Below are 23,049 nucleotides of genomic sequence, written 5' to 3' on the forward strand. Positions count from 1 at the left end.
CTCCTAGTCTCCCAAAGACAGCCCTCACGTTCGGTTTCAAAAGACCAGTGGTCCAATGAATAACAGGGCGGATGTAGAGTGGCGGCGGCGTCTGCCAATGTGCAGACTGCGAGGGCGGAGCGCTGGCAGCGAGCCTCTGACGGAGGGCGGCGTGTGACGCAGTCGGGCCCTCTACGCGCTGCGCCCGGAGCGGCGGTCGGTATCTGTGGTGGCGGCGGCGGCGGTGACGGTTTCGTGGCGGCCGCGCGCTGCTCTCTGAGCGGCGGGTGGTGGTCCGGCCTAGGCCCTCACTCCTGACACTTCCCCTCCCCCACCGCACCGGGGTAAGTCGGGAGCCGGGGTGGTGAAGGCCGGAGTCCGGCAGGCTCCTCCTCCACTCTGGGAGGGCGGGTGCGCGGGGCGTCCCAGGCCCTCTCCGTGCCCGAGTCTCGCGCCCTAGCGCGCACCTTCTGCCCTGAGGGAGGGGGCGGGGCCCGCAACCTGCGGGCCCAGAGGCCTGGCCCTTCTGGCTCTGAGGAGGGGTCGTTCTCTGTGGGTTCTGGGCCCGGGGGTCTCGCGTTGAAGCCTCCCTTTAGTGAGCGTTTCTCTAGCAGGTTGTACTCATTCATTTGCCCGTCAGTGATTAGGTGGGCAGGCCCTTGGCGGGGGCAGCGCCTTGAGACCCTGAGGGACGGTTTCCTCAGCACTTCACTGATCATCGCGCGGGATTGGGCTTTATTTGCTTTGGCTTCTCCAAGGGGAAATTTGCAACCCCAGGGGAGGGTGAGTGGGTCGGGAGTTAGTGAGCTTATTAAAACTGTATCTGAGAATTAAGGTCATTTAATGGAGTGAAACCTTACTTTTTGTTCTCCCACGCGTCCCACATAAAGCTAGACGAGAAACAGGGTGAGGTTTCTGGATTACTTACTTTAGCCATAAGGACCTTGGAAGTTAAGTCAGTTCTCCTACCCCATATCACTTGCAGGTTTCACAGGTGGAGAAGCTGAGGCCCAGAGAAGAAACAGTACTAGAAAGTGCCAGAAATTTTTCTACTATACTGCCCTCCCTCGGCGTTCTAGCCCCCCATTACTGAGGATTCCCTTTAGAACAGTGGAGGGGTTAAGATGGTGACATTGAGTAGTTGGAAGCAGAAACCTAGTTTTCAATATCGTTTCCTATTTGGTTGCTACCCGCCCAGTTCACCCTAAGGCAAACGCTTCGTTAGTGGAACCCTAGTCTAGACCATGAGAACTAAACGTAAAAGTTGAAGAACATCAGGGGTATCATGTATTGGAAATGAATTGATAAGGCTACATATTAGTGGCTAGTTCCCTGATCTAGGTCTGAAATTTTTATTTGTGTCAGCTGCTGAGGATTCAGAAGAAAGGGTCCAGTTAGTGAGCTACAGTAGAGTTGAAATAGAAAACAGGAAATAGAGACAAAACTTAGAAAGATACACAGCAATCATTTGGTACTTCTTATATCTTGGGACTCATAACTCCTCTCTTACGGAATTTGAAAACAGAATAAGGTGAGAAAATTAAACTATTTTGGGAGAAGAAGCTCGGGAAGAAAGAAGAGAGCAATGATCATTCCCTGTGATAGTCTTATAAATTCAGAAAGAAACACTTGTTAGACAGATGGTGTGTTTGGAACTTGTTGAAGAAGTTTAGATATATAGAAAACAAACCAGAAGTTGGACAGGAAGGAGGTCCTGGGAAATACTTTTGATAAATTTATTTTTTGACTCGTCACTTTCCTCTTGTTTTGATGACGGAGCGAAACTTGAGAAATGTACTACCTAAGAGCAGGAGAGAACTGTACTCTTAATACTAAGGGGTGAACACAGGGTGTGTTTTCTGTGCCATTTTCTCTTCTGGGAAGCCTCTCCCGGCATTCTTTCCCCTGCAGCCTTCTATAACACTTATTTGATACTTCTGTTTATGACACCAGTCATTTTGTATTTCAGCTGTGTCTTTTTATTAGACTAGTAAAAAATTTTTTGTCTTGTATTCAGTTTGCTTTTCACATAGTAGGCCCTCAGTAAGTGTGCTTGTCTGAATGGATAAACAAATTGGAGGAGTTAAGCCTAAAAATAGTCTATAAAGAGGCTAGGTATTTGTGTACTCCTGAAATACCAGGCCCAGATAAGAGGACCCATACCGTTTGTGTGTTACGTTGTACTTTGATACCTGACTATTCATGTCCACTTGCTCCTAGACAGCTAATAACAAGCACAACTTTTAGGGAACTGAAGTCATAGCTTGGAAATGTTACTTCCTTGTGATATTTTTACAGTAGCAAGTAACCTTAGGAATGGAGAAGGCAATGGCACCCCACTCCAGTACTCTTGCCTGGAAAATCCCATAGACAGAGGAGCCTGGTAGGCTGCTGTCCATGGGGTCGCTAAGAGTCAGACACGACTAAGTGACCTCACTTTCACTTTTCACTTTCACGCATTGGAGAAGGAAATGGCAACCCACTCCAGTGTTCTTGCCTGGAGAATCCCATGGACGGGGGAGCCTGGTGGGCTGCCGTCTATGGGGTCGCACAGAGTTGGACACGACTGAAGCGACTTAGCAGCAGCAGCAGCAGCAACCTTAGGAAGGGGTAGTAATACTGATGTTTAATTTCCAGTAAATATCACATCTGTAATTATGCAATCAGTTCAAAGCTTAAGGGAAAAAGAAATTTAGAGATTTAACAATAGGTATTAGAGACAAAGTATATAAACAATGTTTCTTGAGAATTTGGCACATTCTGTGTGTTTAGAATTGAACCTAAGTATTTTTCATTTATGTATTGTATTTTACCCATTAGATACTCATAACACCCCCTCCCCAAGATTTAACAATCAAGAATGTCTTCAAACGTTGTCAAATGTTACTTGGGAGGCAAAACTGCCCCTCAGTGAGACTGCTGCTCTACAGAGAACGTTCCCAATATTTCAGTAAAAAATCTTACCTTTAATCATACTTTGTCTATGTTTGTGGAGTCAGCTAATAAGTTGTATTTGGTTGAGATATCCTTGAAAACCCTTAAATTGTCAAAATCTGGGATGGGAAGCTAAAAAGAATACTAGAATTGCTTCCTTTAGTTTCTCTTTTTATGTCTGTGGTAGCCTCCCTTTCTCTGGGATAGGAGAAATTAGAGTCCTGTTTGAAAGGGGATAGGTCATTGGGTAAATAGAGCAATATTTATTTCGTTTTTTGTGGAAGAAGCCAAAAGAGCTTGTACTTGAATTGCTATATCTGGTCCTAAGAGTGAAGCTGGGAGGTAGTAGGGTGAGTTGGAAGATGTGAAACTGGAGTCAGACGATTAGAAGGGGGCTCTAACAGTTCAAGTTTGAGGTCTTGGGACTTCTTTATATTTTTAAGAATCATTGCAGACTCCAAACAGCTTTTGTTTATGTGGCTTAGTATTTACTGTACTAGAAACAGACCAATTTTGAAAAGATTTATTGATTTAAATAATAAATTATTTTGCTAATATAAATAACTTTATGAAAAGTTACTAAAAAATTTAGTGATAAAAGTGGCATTGTTTTGCATTTTTGCAAATCTTTTTAATGTCTGGCTTAACAGAAGACCACTGAATTTGCAGATTTTATGCATTCAGTTGGTTGGTATGTTATTTTAGTTGAAGTATGTGAAGAAAATCCAGCCTCATACAGGTACATAGTAATTGGAAAAGGGAGGAATTATTTATTATTTTATTTATTTATTGGCTGCACTGGGCGGCATGTGGGATCTTAGCTCCCTGACCAGGGATCAAACCTGTGCCCCCTACATTGGGAGTGTAGAGTCTTAACCATTGGACCGTCAGGGAAGTCCTGGAAAAAGTGCTTTAATAACCTTTTCACATAATTGTAGATTTCTCCTTTGACACTACAGTCAAACCTGAACATGTGTACAATGTTTACATTAAAATTCATTGGTCTGTCTTGCACTTCGAATGGGTGTTTACCCGAGCATGATATTATGACATCATATATTGGAATGATGGAATTAGGAATCACTGGGCTTCCCAGGTGGCTCAGTGGTAAAGATTCTGCCTGCCAATGCAGGAGATGCGGGTTCAATCCCTGGGTCAGGAATGTCCCCTGGAGAAGGAAATGGCAACCCACTCCAGTATCCTTACCTGGAAAATCTCATGGACAGGAGACTAGCAGGCTACAGTCCATGGAATTGCAAAAGAGTCAGACATGACTTAGGGACTAAACAACAACAAGGGAATCATCGATTCACTGAGTCATGGAGCTATTCCAAATGTTGACAGATTTATGGTGGTTCATATTGCCACACATTTCATCAGATAAGTCTTTTAAAAATCGGGAAGCTAACAAGCTCGTAGTGGTGTACACAGGTTTTCAAGATTACAGTTTTTGCTTCAAATCTAAGTAAATGTAGTTTGTCATTTATTCTTTGAAATGAAAATGTTGTTCCATGAAGAAAAATCTGTTGGTTCCACTTTGTGTTCACAAGTAATCACCCAACTGTTTTTCGTTGGGGCAGCCCTTATAGTTCAACATGTAGAAGTGCTTTTGAGTATTTCCCACTTCATCCCCCAGAATAATCGCATACATTATTGAAAAGATGTGGCCTGAAATGTTGAGTTAATACAGTCAATAATTTACTGCTCTATCAAGGACATTCAGGAGAAGGAAATGGCAACCCACTCCAATGTTCTTGCATCGAGAATCCCAGGGACGGGGGAGCCTGGTGGGCTGCCGTCTACGGGGTCACACAGAGTCGGACACGACTGAAGCGACTTAGCAGCAAGGACATTCAAGTGAACGTAGGTTTTTATGTGTGCTGTAAGTGAGTGGCAGTGAAGAATCCAGTGACTCTACAGTTTGGGGCCAGTGTTTTATGTTCGGTTCTAGCAGTTTTATATACCATTAGATGCAGAGGTCAGTACAGTTTTTGTTTTTTAATATATATATTTTTTAATCTTTTGGCTGTGGGGCATGTGGGATTTTAGTTCCCTGTCCAGGGATCGAATCTGCACCCCCTGCATTATCAGCACAGTCTTAACCACTGGACCACCAGGGACATCCCAGCACAGTTTTTTCAAAAAGACAAATAATGTCTTAGGATTATTATAAAAAAAGCTTTTACTTCATGGGCCCCCTGAAGAAGGTTTTGGGGACTTCTAGGAGCCTTGAGAACCACTAATCTAAGACGGTGATTTTTCACACTTGGTTCATACAGCCATAAGTTTCTTTGAAAGTGTTCACTGATGAGGTTCTATTGTGTCCCCATCCCTCTTTACTTCACCAGAACAGCTTTTGTGCTCTCTGTTTTATGAAAGGCATATCTGATCAAGGGGAATATAATTGCCTGAATTAGCCTGTTCAGGAAGAAAACAGTTCATCCTTCATGAGTGTGTTTCAGAATCACTCATCACTTCACACCTTTGTTTAGACTACTTCCATGTACTTCTTTTACACAAAGATTACTAGTATCTGCACACCTAACCTTCTTGCTAGATGGAATAAGCTTAAGAAATAGGCAAATGGTTTTGTAAATTAAAAAGACATGAGGATTTCCCTGGTGATCCAGTGGTTAAGAATACACCTGCCAGTGCAGGGGACACCAGATTCGATCCTTGGTCCAGGAAGATTCCACATGCTTTGTAGCAGCTAAGCCCTTAGCCACAGCTGCTGAGCCCATGTACTGTAGAGCCCATGCTCTGCAGCCCTGCAACAAGAGAAACCACTGCAATGAGAAGAGTAGCCCTTGTACACTGCAGCTAGAGAAGACTCTTGAGCAGCAACAAAGACCCAGCATGGCCAAACATAAATAAATACATAAAATTTATATATTAACGTGAGTAGTTAGAAATGAGGCTGCAAATGTGAGATGAGCAGAAGTGAATGAATAATCAGAGTGCCCTCAGTATATTGTTTGGGGAGGTAATTGTTTTAATTTTTGCTGTGGTGCTTCACGGTTGTTTTAAATGGTCAGTAGGTGACACCAACAGTATTGGGAAATAAGTCATATTATGTATGGAGTTCTGGCTTGGCACTGATCAATCAAAGTTTAGAGTGATTGATTTTATAATTTAAAATATTGTAAAACTAGACTGAAATCTGCTCTTGAGGAGCTCTAGTTTGAGGCATCTTTGTCCTAACAATCCTTTGGCATAGGCTGTATAATCCCTACCATTCAGGTATAGAAATTGAGATCTGAGGTTGAATATCGTAACTACAATTACAGAGTAGCAAGTAGCAGCAGTTTTTTATTCCTTCTTTACCTTTTTATTTTCACTTAATTTTAGATTCACAGAGAATTGCAAGCATACTAAATGGCAGAGAGTTTTAAATACAGATTTGTCTCTAAGACTAATGTACTCTTCACTACTTCAGTTTGTAAAATGAGTTGTTAAGGGGATGAAAAATGCTACTCAACACTATGAAGAAGGAGCTTTATTAGGTACTCGATTATTTTAAATTAATTTTGCACACTAATGGGAGAAACTGAGGGAAATCACAATACTTTTGACTAGGGCAGCAAACAGCTTACACACTCAAGCAGCAGATATGACGGCAAATATATTGCATAACTAAAAACAGCTGGGAGGCATTAGTTTATGTAATCAGGGTTGGGAAGGGGAAGGGGAAGTATTTTTATACTAATAGGAGTCTGAAGGGTGTAATCTGGGACTGTCATGTTGAGGCAGGTGAGGCTTGAAGAGCAATTTTTAGAAAGAGAAGGGGACATAGTTTTTAGAGAGAAAATGAATGTTATAACAAAAGGTACGGAGAAGGAAATGGCAAGCCACTCCAGTAGTCTTGCCTGGGAAATCCCCTGGACAGAGGAGCCTGATGGGCTACAGTCCATGGGGTCACAGAAGAGTCCAACACGACTGAGTGACTAAAAACAACAGCAGCAAAGGGTATGGCTTGATCTGGGGATCAGTTACAAGGAGACTGTAAAACAAGAGAATAGTGGGTGGTTTTGCTGGGATATGTTATTAGGTGATTAATAAGCCAATCTGTTTTACCTGAAGCTCTTACCAACTCCCATCCCTCCTCTCCCACCCAAGGCAAAAATTAGCAGTCATTCAATTCAGTTTTCTGTGGATGATAATTTCTTTTTTAGTACTTCTGTGAAGATGAGAGACTGTTTGAAAAAGTACTTTGTAAACTTAAGTACTGTACTAGTCCATTCATCTAACAAATAGTGTTTTTGCTCTTTACTGAGTTGGATACAAAGGAACTCAGTGAAGTGGAAAGAAAAAATTACTTCCCATTTGTGTAATTTTCTGTTGTCAGAGAGCAGCAAACTTGCTTAGTCATTCAGATAGCACTTAAAGTTGGCAGTTGACTGGGTGTTACCATGTTTCAGGGTCTGTCCATCATTTTTCTGGAAGAAAACTGAGTTTTGTTGTCGAACCCAGAGTTCACAAAGCTCACAAAAATTGGACATCAGTTAATTGAGCTTTAGTTGGGACAGTGGAGAATACTGGACTACTGTTATCTGTTATTAAGGCTACCTCTTTCTTGTATCTGACAGTCTGAATTATTACTTAGAAGATTGAACATACAGAACAGGGTAAATTTAAGGACATTGCTTCTTCCCATATAGTACTATTGCATTTTTATTTATTCTTTGTAAATATGTCTTATATACCAAAGAGAGAAAAATTGCAATGAAAATAAGTCAGTTCATCCTTAAAGGAAGTGGTTCATCTTTGTAGGAAAGTTCATCGAGATCATGGCAATACCTTATAAATTGTTGATCCAGAAGAGAAATTACCTTCCTGGTGACCAGATCTCCCATATTTGCCAGAGAAATGTCTCTTTCTTCTAATGGTGCTGGATCAATACTGCCAAGTTTTGGTCTCATAGGTTCCCTATTTGTAATGAGTGCAAAGTCAATTCCCTTTAGTTGTCAGTGTTCTTTCTTAAGGCAGTCTAGACTGTACAGACTTTCAGAGCATAGCTTCTGGAGTTAATAGCTTTGTGATTTGGGGCAATGCAAGTTATTTCTGTCTCAGTTTCACCATTTGTAAAATAGGGATAAAAACACCTATTTCATTGGATTTTGGGGGATGTTTAAAAGAGATAATTCATTAAAAAAAGAACAGTGCTTGGGACACAGTAAGAAGTCAAATTTTAGCTAGTATTTATTCTAGGAGGATTTCATTTTGGCTCAGGTTAATATATTTGAAAGGATAAAGATTTGAATATGTGCTTTGCCTTTAAACATGAATGAATTTAGAAGTTCCACACCTTTCAGTCACTTGGATTACTTCTTTTTCTTTTTTGAATAGATTTTTTAAATGGAAATAGAGTTAATGTAAATATCTGCATCCTCTAGATCATTTGTTATTGATAATAGAGGAAGTGAACATTATCAAGAAGTTTGGATCCTCTGAATTCTCTGCCCCATGTCTTATTCCCCTTCCTCTCTCCAGAGGTAACCACCTTCATGTGTTTTACTAGTCTTTTTCTTTTACTTTTACTTTTACTATGTATATATGTGTCCATAAATAATTGTGTTATCTTTTCTATTTTACATAAAGAATCTGCCAATTGTATCTTTTTGCAACTTCCTTTCTTTTGTTGAACATCTTTTACTTGAAATAATTCTTTTAGGGTAACTTTGTTCGAATGTTTTGATGATGCCTTATTTTTAGCTGAGTGCCCTGATTCTCTACTTTAGTTGAGTAATTTAAGGTTGATGACATCATTACATAATAAACTGACAAGTACATTTATTATGTGTTTATCATATGAGGGAAACTGATACGAGAGGTACACAGATAACCCATTCTTGTTTTTGCAATATTTTAATTTTAATTTTTTTTAACACCAAAAACATTGTGTATTGGGTATAGCCGATTAACAGTGTTGTAATAGTTTCAGGTGAAGGGCAAAGGGTGAACAGCCATACATACACATGTATACATTCTCTCCCAAACTCCCCTCTCATCCACTGCCACATGATGGTGATAATATATCCCTATTTTAAATGTTATCAGCTAGTTTAAGATAATATATACATATACATAAACATTTTAAAATACATATGTGTGTGTATAATATACTATACACACACATATACACACACACACACACACACACACACACACACACACACAGGCCAAAGAAATGTCTGCTGGTTGTATCCAGCCATTTTGTGATCTCTTCCTTTTAGCAACCTCATTAGATGAAAAATTCTACCAAAAATCTTTCCTTTCACAGCTTCGTTTTGTTGTGAGAATTAATCTAGCATAATTTTATTTTTAAGTTAGAAATTACTTCTAAAGTAACTTGATCATTCAGACTGAGTTTTAAAAGCACATTCGTGGTGATTGCCATTAATTTAGAAAATGAGTACAACTGTGTTTCAGACTGCTTGTTAGGTTCTGGGGTAGTAAACAAACGGTACTGTTCCTATCTGGAGTTCATTGTTTGTTGCAGGTTGTGTTGGGGGAGGTTGAGAGGTTGGCGTCTTTGGGAAGCAGACTCTGAATTGGAGATAATCCTGCATGAGTTTTATTGGAGAGCGCACTGGAGATCACCGCTTATGGGAAAGAAAAGAAGGAAGTAGAATGGGCTGAGGGAGAAACTGAGTTGTGATAGTATCTTAATGAAGGCCTCAGCCAATCCATGCAGGCTATGAAGCTGAAATCACCCTTCAGAGTTATCCTAAGCTGGAACAAAGATGTCTGGCTTTTAGATGTGGTCTGTCCCCTGAAGAGCTATGACAGACCTTGAGAGCGTGTTAAAGAGCAGAGATATCACTTTGCCGACAAAGGTCCTCTGAAGAGGATCTGACCCTTGGTGAGGCAACTTTTTTCATTAGAGGCAGTTCTGAAGAGGACTGACAGCTGAAAGCTGCCTTTTGGTAGTACATCTCAGCAGCTGGGACAACAAATCCTTCAGTCCTCAAGGGAGATCTGTGTAGTTGGTGCTATCATAGGGTTCATGGTAGAGAGAGTCAAGATAGATATGTGTAAATAAATCATACTCTGTACTAAGGAAGCCCAAAGGAGTGACTAACAGGAGTTAGGAAGAGCTTATAGAAGAGATGACATTTGAGCTAGGTGTTTTTGTTTTTTTTTTTAACATTTTTATTTTATTTATTTATCTAGGCTGCAATGGGTCTTCATTGTGGCGTGCAGGCTTCTCTAGTTGTGGAGCGAGGGCAGCATGTGGGATCTAGTTCCCTGACCAGGGATCAGACCTGGACTCCCTGCATTGGGAGCACAGTGTCTTAGCCACTGGGCCACCAGGAAAGTCCCTCAGCTAGGTTTTGAAGAATGAATTAGAAGGTTGTTTGGTAGGAGCAAGAGTTGGGGGGGTGAGGGGGCATTTTTTACTGAGTCACTGACATTTCATAGCAGAGTCAGGAAATTGGTTTATTTGAAGTGCAAAGGGTTTCATATATTAGCTATTCTTTAATTTCTAGCAATCATGATAAAAATAATGAGGTTGTTTGTAAAATCATGGTTTGCTTCCATGGGGATAATTTTTTAAAAAACACTTAGAATCCCAGTATGATCAGACTTGAGAGTAAGCCAAGCTCATCCTTGCCAGAACCATAAAGACAGGCTGAGCTTGAGTGAGAAGCTTTTTTTTCCAAGAGTCTAAACTGCGTTGGCCTTTTTCTTGAGTCTGGAACAGATGAATTTTCTTAATATACTGCACATGTTCTTGCTTGTTGCTTAGTATCTTCCATCCTAGGATTGAGGGTGTCCATGGGAAGTCGGAAGTTAAACTGGGGTGCTACTGCTTATCCCTTTTTTGACCTTGGGGAAACTTGTTGAACACCTGATCCTGTTCCCTCATTTGTAAAATACAGGTGGTGAGGCATAACCCCACCTTTTAGGGTTGTTGAGATAACCTATAAGAGCTTATAAACTGTGAGATATTTCTCAGGATATTTTATTACTACTTAAAATTCCTTTGTGGAGTATATGTGTGATGCTAGGTTTGTATGTTAGGATAAGACTATTAGAAATCAAATTTTGATCGTTAGAAGTTGTGGATTTGGTCTGGAGAACCTAGTGCCACAGAGGCACTAGTGCTGAACTGACAGAAATCTCCTATATGAGGATTTGAGTCCTCACATGTCTACTCTGTGGAGGATATCAGACTTACACGAATAGATTGCTGTTTATAGGGTTGAATAAGAAAATGAGTGGAAGATTTAGCATGATAATGGTATTACAACTCAGTTTTTGCCTTGTTGGTGATGGGTGAAAAATTTTAGTCAGCAGATAAAGGAAAGTGAACTTCCTCTAACTGTAGGGCCTGTGACCCAAGACTGCAGTATGAGAGAGAGAACAATCAAAATAAGTTGGTCCAGACATCTGACCCCAGCACAACTATCAGTTCTGAATGAACTGTTTAGTACTTCCAAGAATTATTTCCCCTGAAAGGGGAGTCACCAGTTGATACGGTAAAGGTCCAGTTCATCACTTTGTGACACCTGATAGATTTGAAAAGGCAGGAAAATTCAACTACATCTTACTGCTGACGGAGAAATGATGGAATGCCTGAAATACAGCCCCCAGTTCCAAGGAAATGCATTAGAATCATTTGAGGAGGCTTTCAAAATACAAATGCCTCCATCCTAATCCTGGACATTTTGGTTTCTGACTTCTGGAATGGGGTATAGGGGGGTGTAGTTAGAAAAACTTGCATCTAATTCTGATGTGGCCCTCTTGAACTACTGGTTTCAGTGAGCTCTGTTTAACTGAAAAAGTTATTAAATTCCTGGATGTTCGAATAAAGAACTAAGTGTTGGAAATTTTTTTCTAGGGAAATATGGAGGGGGGCAGAACGTTGCTTTCTGTATTTATTTCGTCTTTTCCAGTGTTGCACGCAGTGTTGCGGGTGTTAGAATACCAAAGTGCTAATGGGACTCTGGAACATTGTGGGCACACCCCAGCATGTTACATTTAATTCTACTATATGAATGAAGCATATGATTTTACTAGGAGAAAAAAGTGCTTCATTATGTGTAAATAATAGAAAGGCCATAGTACCTGTCACAATCTAAACAAGCATGATTGTCTTTTCTGAGTTTTAATATTAAAAGTAGTTTACTTAAGGCTTCCCTTGTGGCTCAGCTGGTAAAGAATCAGCCTGCAATGTCTGAGACCTGGGTTTGATCCCTGGGTTGGGAAGATCCCCTGGAGAAGGGAAAGGCTACCCACTCTGGTATTCTGGCCTGGAGAATTCCATGGACTGTCCATGGGGTCTCACAGAGTGGAACACGGCTAAGTGACTTTCACTTTGACTTTTACTCCTTATTTTCTTGTCTGCTGGCAGGTAAGTGGTAGCAGATATTTTAAATTTAAGGAAAATTTGTTGACCGGGGCGGGGCAGGAAGGGTTTACTTTTTTGTAAAACTATACCTTTTCCTTGTTTTCATTCAAATCTAGGGGGAAAAAAACTTTGGCCAATGCATTAAGTGACCATGTACATAGTTTGGATATTTTAGGGGGCTCATTCATGTGAAATGGAGGTTTTGACCAAAAGTTTTCTGTAATATTCCCAAAAGTAGTAGAAGATAGGTAAGCAGGGAACCATAGAGAATAGTGTTAAGAAGTAATCTCAAAAAGAATGTCAGGGTACCAGAATCTCAGGTTTAGAGATGGGAGGAGGTACATAGTTTGAAGAACAATATTACAACATTTATATACCAAAAAATACAGGGAAAAACTTTTTACAGTGCAAACTACTGAAAATAAAGCCTGACAAAAAATTTAGCTTCTCAGTTTGGGATAACAGAATGTCATTGTAATTTTTAAGGAGTATTCTGCCTAACTTCCTACATGGGGCATACCAAAATAGGGCGTAGTAGACCTGATGTCTTTATTAAAGGGGGGCTTAAGTTTTAAAAAGGTCAAAAAACATTGTTTTAAAGGGATGGTTGTGGGTGTGATATAAGGTTTAATTTCACATTATGGTACTGATTCAATTTAGCTCAGTTTTACGAAGTCTGTTTTATCATATAGAATTTTAGGATATTGAACAAGGTTGAACATTGTGTTACAGTTTGAATAGGCCTAATTAAATTTGTAGAATAATACATTTTCTGAAAAAAATACCACTGCATTTTATGGTCTTTAAAAAGTGATAATTTTTTCTTCTTTCCAGCTTTCTGAAGATTTTGAAGATGTTTAATAAGTCATTTGGAACACCCTTTGGGGGTGGCACTGGTGGCTTTGGCACAACTTCAACATTTGGGCAGAGTAAGTTTTAAAAAATAACAAATGAGGGAGAGAAATCTTAAGCTGTTTTAAGAACAAATCCACTCCAATAGTTTTAGGTAGGAATTAATTTATACTTTGATCTTTATAATAACTTGAAAAATAACCAGGATAAAATCTTGTTAAAATTTTCTAAAACATAGAAATACATTTTGAGTTTTCTTGGTTTTCTGATCCTTAGTAGAATGTACTTACTGTTATTAATTGGCTCTTTTATCAGAAAGTTATAATTTGTTACTAATTTTCAGACCAGGAAATACTTTTTTAAACATTGACCTGGTTTAGATTTTATTTTGATTCTGGAATTTGCTTTATCAGATACTGGATTTGGCACTACTAGTGGAGGGGCATTTGGAACATCTGCATTTGGTTCTAGCAACAATACTGGAGGCCTGTTTGGAAATTCACAGACCAAGCCAGGTAAGGATTTTATTTGGAATACAATTGGTTTATTCATAGCTGGTATAGGATTTCATTTAGTGACTCCAATCTGTGTAACTCTTTTTTTTTTTTTCCCCCTCTCTCTCCAGGAGGCTTATTTGGTACCAATTCATTTAGCCAGCCAGCTACCTCCACGAGCACTGGCTTTGGGTTTGGCACATCAACAGGAACATCAAATAGCTTGTTTGGAACTGCAAGCACAGGAACCAGCCTCTTCTCATCCCAAAACAATGCCTTTGCACAAAATAAGCCAACAGGCTTTGGGAGTAAGTAGTAAATCTTTGGACTTCTGCCTCTAACAGTTTGATTTTCTTATTGAATGTGTTCTCTCTTCCCCTTTTCCCTGTGTTCATCCACCCCCTTTTCTCACCAGACAGCAAAAACATGGGGAGAGGAAAACTTCAAAATGTATTGAAAAGTTTAATAGGCTGAAAGGGAAGGGGTTATGTACATCTCTCTCTGAATGGAAGTCTGAGGAGGACTAGTGTTTAAGGAATATGCAGAGGAAGAGGCACCTGATACAGAATGGCCAGAGAATAAGATGAAAGGCCAGGTCAGAGTACTTCATAGGTATCAAGAAGGAAGAATTTCAAGGAAAATGTGTGTAGTCAACCATAATACATATCAGAGGCACCTTCTTCCTTTGTTTCACTTCTGGTTTGAAGAGACTAATGCAGAAATGATAAGTACTGGATGTGACATAGTTATGTCTCCATTCCTTAGCCATGGCCAATTTGTTTAATTGGTGGCTTCTTTCTCTTTAAGTCTAAATGCAGCCCGGGGATACTTCACACAATTCTTTGAGGCAAAAACGTTGCTAGTTGCACAGGTGTGCCCTGTGAATTGATGCCATTCTGCCACTAGTATGGCAGAATGAGTAAGTTAATCAGCTATCATTATTTTATAAAGGGAAAGTTGTTTGAGGGAAAGTTGTTTGAGGGAATGTTGAAATATTTAACCATGATGGTATAAAATGCATTCTAAAATACACATTCAAAAGAGATGTGGCTGTTTACTTTAAACTATGTTTTAGGACATGTTTTTAGAAAAGAAATAGTTGACTGCTTGTGAGAAATCAACATTCCTCTTAACTTGGTATTAGGATTTATTGTATTGGCATATAACTTTGTATTGCTTACTGCTATTTCTGGTACAAAGAAGTCATATTTTATATTTAGAAAAATATATTCCTTATATAGCAGTTACATTCTCTGTTACATAATTATTTAAAACTCAGCTTTAGGGAAAAGTAGATTTACTTCTGTAAATGATCAACATGCCTACTGATTTTTCTAAATTATTTTTCTGGGTGAAATTTTGTATTAACATATGTTTGATTACCCTAATTGGACCATTTGTATGTTTCAATGTTGTGATAAGACATTGTCAGGAAGACAAGTTCATTCAGCATATGGTCTTACCAAGAGAAATGAGATAAAATATTTGATGAAACAGAATACTGTTTCTTTCAGTTTGTTGTGTGAGTATGCCCAAGAAGGACTTTATGGACACTTAGCTGACTAAAAGATTCAGATTTTGTTTTACTTCAGAGTTTTGAGCCTAGAACTAACTGTGTGTGTGTATGTGTATGTGTGTGTGTGTGTGTGTGTGTGTACGTGTACGCGCGCGCACAATATCCATTTGAAAGTACTTGCTTGAGAGATTTGAAAGTAATGCTGCTCTAATGCCACAGCCCAATTCCAAGATAGCTTACAGATTCTTACATTCTTTACTGTTACCGTCCCATTTTTCTTTGTAATTTATAGATTTTGGAACAAGTACCAGCAGTGGGGGACTTTTTGGAACTACAAATACCACCTCTAATCCTTTTGGTAGCACATCTGGCTCTCTCTTTGGGCCAAGTAGTTTTACAGCTGCTCCTACTGGGACTACTATTAAGTTTAACGTAAGTATTTTCCAGTCTTTGTGGAGTATTTTTGTCTCCTGTATATTTTTTTGCAGGATGAATTATAAAATTTCCTCTCTTTCCAATTATGCATAGGTTAGTCTCACTCTTCCTGAAATGTGTTAAGAACAGTATCTGGTAATAGTTGTAAATCCCATGGACAGAGGAGCCTGGCGGGCTACCGTCTGTGGGGTCCCAAAAGAGTCCGGTATGACTTAACAGCTAAATAACAAGACAGGGAAAGTCATGAAACATAAATCTAGATTATAGCTTATATTTGAATTATAATCAAACCAGTTAAATTTGTATTTGTAAGGTTGATTAAAGTAGCTAGTATCAGGAGTTCCCTGATGGCTTAGTGGTTAGGATTCCAGGTTTTCACTGTCATGGCCTGGGTTCAGTCCCTGGTCAGGGAACTGAGATTCTGCAAATCATGCCATGGCCAAAAAGGGAAAAAACTAGTACAAGGTTCAACTTGTATTTACAGAGTTCATAATTGACCTTTGAATGGTCAAAAATTCTTTATAGAAATAAAGAATGATGGGGCAAACAGTAAAAATCATTGAAAGTAAGGACTCTTTAAGGAGCTATATGGTATATCTCAGTATTCTATGTGCCAATTAGAAATAAAATTTTTGTTGCTGAAATGGCAGATTGAGGCAATAGAGTTTAGTGTTTTCTTCAACTTTTTTGAGAGAATTTGGATAGAGAGAATGAAAGATTTTGTTTATGAAAATCTATGGACTACCACTTGATGTAAGATACCACTTGATGTGATTGCTTGGGAGATACTTAGGATAGGCTGGCACTGCAGTTAGCCTAATGGAAATCTGGCAAAAATAGGGATTGGAAAAACTTGTTAAAATTTACTCCAGAAAATAATTTCTTAGGCAAAGTAGTGAATTCATATTGCCGAAGTTAGAATCTTGAATTTAAAGTTAAATGTAAATGATAGTGAAAAATATTGTCTGTTGTCTCTTGGAAAGTACAGTAATTGAGAAAATGTCATTATAAGTAGGAATCTTTAGTTACTAGTACCTTTGCCTCATAAGCTTATAGGAGGAAAAACCAGGCTTCCATATTTCTTAAATCCAACGATAGTCATAAAGCAGACACTTCAGAGCATAATAGGAATTAGAACTCAGAAATAGAGGTTAAATGTATATATTGGGTAAATTGGATAAAGCTTTCCTTATCATATATTATTAAGTATATTTTAGTAGATAATTGGATGGCTTGGTTATGGGATTAATCTCTGGGGTTTTTTTTGTTGGTTTTTTTTATTCTCTGAATTTTTGATAGCAGTTACTGAGATTGACTTACGCAATAACCTTAATAAAAGATGAGATTAGAAATGCAGAGTATTTAATCAAGTGCTGTTAAAACTGTCTTGTTCAGTAAAAGACGTAGGGGACTGGTTATAGAGTTCAGTAGTTGAAGAATTGTGTCTGGGAGAGTAGAGTTATAAAGCTTGAACTTAAGCATTTGCTTTAGACTTAACAGATTTACTTTTATCTTCCTTTGCAGCCTCCAACTGGTACTGATACTATGGTTAAAGCTGGAGTTAGCACTAACATCAGTACCAAGCACCAGTGTATTACTGCTATGAAAGAATATGAAAGCAAGTCACTAGAGGTCAGTAAAATGCATTACAGAGTATCACCCTAACCTTTTGATTCTGTTAGGGAGCAGCTTTTTCAAATGTTTCTGATTATGTTTTAGGATTTATGTAAAAAACTAACATCAACTAGTTTTTTTTTAATTAATATATTATTTATGGGTTATTTTAGACAAGGATGATATTCAGCTTGTATGTACCAGTATAGTTTACAAATAGTCTACTCTGATTGGTTCCTCATACTACTCTGGGCAGTGTATGCACATGCATGTGTTTTTAGTAAACTCAGGCAAATTCATAAGTATGTAGCATAGTACATTTTACTAAGTGAATACGTCCATGTAATCAGGCTCCAAATCAAGACACAAATCACTACCAGCATCCCTAATGTCCCCTTTGGCCCTGCCAGAAGTCACAGTCCTCCCAGAGGTTACCACTATTCTGACTGCCCATGTTTTGCCCATTTTTGAACTTTATATAAATCATGTGTGCTCTTAAGTGTGTCTGTCAAGATTGTGAGGTTTATCCATTTTGCATGAGGCTGTTCATTATGGCTGTGTAATTGTTTGTTGTACATTTTAACTGTCATCTCTGATTGTCTTCTGCATCCCAAATTGTGCTTGCTTCTTTGGAGTATACAGAAACACACTTACTTGTGAGACAGAACTCTTAAACTTTGTTGCTTCTTTTCCTAAGTTTTCTGAATTTCTCAGTATCCTCCATCTTTTAATCAGCTAATCTTCACATTTGGGCTGTAAGTAGATAGGATTATTGTCTAAATGAAAGTATTATTGTCTATAAAAGAAAATTAAATTAAGATGTGGTTGGTTGTTTGGCCTGTAGTTTTCATGGTAATTATGGTATGGATTTTAATGTCCATTATATGCTACTGAAAATATTTTTCTATAATTATAATAAGTTATTCCATAGTTTTCTGTTTTTTAAATCATGGTTCCTATTTGAACATAGAAACTGAACACTAAATTCAAATCTTTAGTCTCCTAAATAATTTTTTTGACTGTGAATAGATTTGGAAAATGTTTTCCCTTACTCTAGGAGCTTCGTTTAGAGGATTATCAGGCCAACCGGAAAGGCCCACAGAATCAGGTGGGAGCAGGTACCACGACTGGCTTGTTTGGGTCTTCTCCAGCCACCTCCAGTGCAACAGGACTCTTCAGCTCTTCCACAACGAATTCAGGTTTTGCATATGGTCAGAACAAAACAGCCTTTGGAACTAGTAAGCACTTGACATCATATTTGGCCCTTTTGAGGAGAGATGAACCACTAAAAGTAATACATAATTGTCATTTTTGTGTCTAAGTGCTATGGAGAAAAATGATTCAGGGGTCCTGAAGAATAGGAAATACCTGATATGTCTGTATGGGTGGGGAGAAATAATAGTATTAAGTGTATATGGTTAAGAAGGGCTTCACTGATAGGTGAAGTTTGATCAGTGACCTGTCTGAAGAAGATGAAAGATAAAGCTATACAGAGTTCTGGGGGAATTCCAGCCAGAGGAAACTAGAAGTCTAAAAATCATCTTGCCAAATAGAAGAGAACAAGGGGAGGTACTGGAGGATGTAAGGAACTTCATAGGGCTTTGTAGGCCATTGTCAAGATTTGAATTATTGAGTCTGGAAGCCATTAGAGGGTTCAGGTAAAGCACAAGATTATGAATAAAGGATCATTCTGAAGACTGCTGTATTAAGCATGTTGAATGGGGGCAAGGGTGGAAACAAGTCAGTTAGAAAAGCTGTTGCTCTATCCACATGAAAGGTGATGGTGACTTGAAGAGAAGGGTGATTGGTAAAAATGCCAGATTCTGAAACAAGTTTGAATGTAGAGCTGAGGAGATTTATTTATGGACTGATTTGATGTGGGATATGAAAGAGGGAAGTCTAGGATGGTTACTAAATTACTTTATAGAAGTATTACTTTTGTGAAAGTAATACATATATATGATATAAAATTCAAAAAATACATCACCAAACATCCTTTTTTTACCTCTAGTCACCAGTTTGCCTCTGTAAAAACAAGCAGATATTCTTCTATAGAGATACATATACAAATGAATACATATTTAAGTGGCGTTTGTATTCTTTTCAGTTTTGGTATTCTTTGATTTAGATTAGCCACATATTCATTAAATGCTACTATTGTGTTGTATCCTATGTTGGATACATTGCTATAAAGAGACAGCCCCTGTTTTGAAGAAAAACTTACTCCAACAAGGTTAAAGTACCCAAAGATAAGTGTGTTATCTTTGTAAAAGAGACAAAAAGCTGTCAGCTCACAAAGGAAGATTACTTAGCCCAGACTGGGTTCTTAAGATCAGAGTATTATTGTAGGAATTAGTCTGAACCAAATCTGGAATTAGGTGAAGGAGGATGAAAAATGAAGTGGTTATCCAGTTTGAGTAGTATGAATTTAGGGTAATTTAGGTATGTAATCAATAACAAACTATTGCAGAAACTAGATACTGTGAGGCTTGGCATTCTGCCCAGCCCCCCAACCTTCCCATTTATTTTTTTTGAAAGGTACAACTGGATTTGGAACAAATCCTGGTGGTCTCTTTGGCCAGCAGAATCAAACTACCAGCCTCTTCAGCAAACCATTTGCCCAGCCCACAACCACCCAGACCACTGGTTTTTCCTTTGGTAGTACCAGCACACTAGGACAGCCAAGCACCAACACCATGGTAAGGAAACAGGTCTTATTTGTAGAGCTAAGTAATGAGGCTTCTATATATCTGTCATATAAACTTGGAAAAATGGCAACTATTATTAATATTCTAAAGACAACTGACTATTTTAGGATATCTTGTAATCTAGATCACCTTTTTCAGGGTCTGTTTGGAGTAACTCAAGCCTCACAGCCAGGAGGTCTTTTTGGGACCGCTACAAACACCAGCACTGGGACAGCATTTGGAACAGGAGCTAGTCTCTTTGGGCAGACCAGTACTGGATTTGGTGCTGTTGGTTCGGTAGGTTTTTACAGTTCGCTGTAATCTGAAGATGTATATAAAGCTGCTAAAGGAATTTCTAAGAAAAATTTGTCTTTTGGGAATTTCCATGTGCTCCAGTGGTTAAGACTCGGTTTCACTGCTTGGGGAGGCAGTCCCTTGTTGTAGAACTAAAATCCCATAAGCCACATGGCACAGCCAAAAAAACAAAAAAAAAAACCCACCAAAAAAAAAAAAGAATGCTGAATTTAAGAAAAGCAAAATCTGTCTTTCGAGTATTTTGGGGGAGTAATATTGTATGACTTGATACTGATAATAACTGAAAGCTATTTAGTACCCAAAAATAGGTAACTTTATAATTGGTTTATTTTCAGAAACTAGGTTCTTATTGAAACTTCTTTGTTTCTTCTGAACTAACCACTCCCGTTGGTTAAATTGTGGAGTCTAAGTTGAGAGGCTTTTGCCCTTAAAATCAGATCATTTTAAATTCCTGTTTCTAAAAAAAAAGAAAAAAATCCTCTTTCTACCTTCTGTTTTGGGTGATAAGTTGGTATCATATTCGTTAGTTATATATTTTTGGTGTTGATCAAGTTACTAAAATTTTATTCTTAAGGTTTTCATGCTGCTGGAGGCTTAACTGAATTTTTTTTTCTTTTTACGTCATTTAAGGAAGACATTACTATTTAGGAGTACACTTGACTTAAAAAACAATAGTAAATACCTTTTAAAGAAACTAGGTGTCTATATTATGTGTCCGTTACAACAAGCTTTGGACTCTAGTTTTAAAAAAAAAAATCACCAAATCATGTGGTGGTTTTCATGGAGATTGAAATCTGTTATATCTTATTTGAGGTGAGAAATTGAGAAAATTATCTTTAAAAAATGCTTCAGAAAGTTCTTATTTTTTTAACAACTTTATTGGGGTATAATCCACTTGCCGTACAATTCACCCTTTTGAAGTTTAAAATTCTGTGGTTTCTAGCTTATTCACAGATTGTGCAACTATCACCATAATCAATTTTAGAACATATTTGTCACCCTAAAAAGAAATGTCATCCCCATTAATAGTCACTTCTCATCTTCCCCAGTCAGTTCAGATCAACTGTGTGTGTATTTACCTATTCTGTATATTTCCTGTAAATGGAATCACATCTTTGGTGACTGATTTCTTTTACTTAGCATAATGTTTTCAAGGTTCATCCATGTTTTAGCTTGTTTAAATTTTTTACTGTAACTTGCTGCTGGCATATTCAGTACATGATAACATTTTTGTTACCAGGTAAAAAATAATTTGATTGCCTTGTTACTTTTTTTTTTTTTCTTTGTCTCACTGAAATACTATGTTTGGTGAGGCGTTATCATTAATTTCTCAGGCTAGGAGCATTCTGTTTTGTTAATCTTGCTCAGATTAGATATTTTTCTAAGAACCGTTATTCATACCTTTTTCATAAAAATTATGACATCTTCTCTCCCTTACCACAGACCCAGTCCAGTATACCTGATTTATCTATTTACTATTTAGAGTATGTGTTACATACTACTTAAAATTTTCCTGTATTGTGTTCTTTTTAGACCCTGTTTGGAAATAACAAGCTTACTTCGTTTGGAACCAGCACAACCAGTGCTCCTTCATTTGGTACAACCAGTGGCGGGCTCTTTGGTAACAAACCAACCCTGACTTTAGGAACCAATACAAACACTTCCAGTTTTGGTACATACAAAAAGCAGGTTTGACTCTCTTAAAGTTACACTGACTATACCACACATCATTCTCCTGATTCATATTATTGGGAATATTTTAAAATTCGCAGGTAAGCTCTGGCTTGATAGGAGATTACCAGATGGAAAAGCTTAAACTCAAGGACTTGGGTTAAGATGCCTGGAAGAGATACAAATTGCCTTAACTTACATTCTTTGACTCTCTGCTTTGGATAAAATGGAATATTTAATGGATGCAGTAGAGGTATCTTGCAGAATGTTGGTTCTCTGATGGAGGTAGATTATTTTCAAAATAAGAAAATATTTTCGTTGGATTACCTCATCAATAATTGAGAAACAAAAAGTGAAACACATTTGGTTGAGATAACACATTGTTTTAGACCAAGTTCTTTCACATAGGAAGGTAGTGAACACATGAGATTTGATGATCCTTTTTAAACTTTTTGTTGTTGTTTTGTGTTTTGTTGTTTTTTTGAGATTTGATGATTCTTATTGAAAGTTGAAGCCTTTCTGATTTGAGGGATTGTTCAGTAGTTTTCCTATAGTTGGCAAAAATGTTTTATTTTGAATACATATTCATTGGAAAAAAAATTGGACAATAGCAGGTAAGATTGAATGACAGAAAAACAAACTTTAAACTACTCTTCAGAGATATGCTGGAAATTTTTTAATTTGTTTAATAGAAACTTTATTATTTTAACTGTAACTATCTAAGTAAGTTTTCAAATAGATTCACCATATTTTGAGTTAAATATAGAAAGTTCATTTCATTACCAAAGGAAATAGTGATTGAAACACTTCTTTAAAGTATTTCATGTACCAGACATAACATTAGGCTCTGGATATCTAGTGGGAGATGAGTACAAGCATATCGTTATTTGCTTTAAGTCAGCAGTTAAATTTTTTCAGTGAGTTTTTTAAATGATCTTGTATTGGAAAAAGAGGCTGCATTAAATATCCACTGGAATGGTATATGTTTTCATAGAAAGAGGAGCTATGTGAAGGGGATAGATAAATCTTTGTCAGGTACCAGTTCTTAATGTATTAATATTTGATTTGATTTTTATAACCCCTTTCATTGTTATAAAGTGAAGTGTGAAGAGTGAAGTTGTTCATTCACTCCTAGTAATGCTTATCATTCTACGTATAGACATTCTACCTTTTTGTCTGTACTCTATGAAAGAATGG

At 37.9% G+C, this 23,049-nt stretch overlaps 1 protein-coding gene across 3 annotated transcripts in view; it reads left to right on the forward strand.

Moving 5' to 3' along the window:
- Nucleotides 1-53: 53 nt before the first annotated feature.
- Nucleotides 54-23,049, forward strand: part of NUP98 (nucleoporin 98 and 96 precursor) — an 86,240-nt gene continuing 63,244 nt past the window's right edge. The window contains exons 1-10 of one of the 3 annotated variants that reach the window (XM_055548938.1): nucleotides 54-323; nucleotides 13,103-13,197; nucleotides 13,534-13,635; nucleotides 13,746-13,922; nucleotides 15,423-15,562; nucleotides 17,090-17,197; nucleotides 18,237-18,417; nucleotides 19,718-19,878; nucleotides 20,026-20,163; nucleotides 21,715-21,853. In XM_055548938.1, coding sequence (XP_055404913.1) covers nucleotides 13,122-13,197; nucleotides 13,534-13,635; nucleotides 13,746-13,922; nucleotides 15,423-15,562; nucleotides 17,090-17,197; nucleotides 18,237-18,417; nucleotides 19,718-19,878; nucleotides 20,026-20,163; nucleotides 21,715-21,853 — 1,222 coding nt within the window. In that variant the 5' untranslated portion in view covers nucleotides 54-323; nucleotides 13,103-13,121. The remainder of the gene's footprint in view (nucleotides 324-13,102; nucleotides 13,198-13,533; nucleotides 13,636-13,745; nucleotides 13,923-15,422; nucleotides 15,563-17,089; nucleotides 17,198-18,236; nucleotides 18,418-19,717; nucleotides 19,879-20,025; nucleotides 20,164-21,714; nucleotides 21,854-23,049) is intronic. The other 2 variants (XM_055548939.1, XM_055548940.1) reach the window with 2 other exon arrangements.

Source organism: Bubalus kerabau, chromosome 15 (genome assembly GCF_029407905.1).
Source record: "Bubalus kerabau isolate K-KA32 ecotype Philippines breed swamp buffalo chromosome 15, PCC_UOA_SB_1v2, whole genome shotgun sequence".
In the NCBI taxonomy this organism is placed as follows: Eukaryota; Metazoa; Chordata; class Mammalia; order Artiodactyla; family Bovidae; genus Bubalus; species Bubalus kerabau.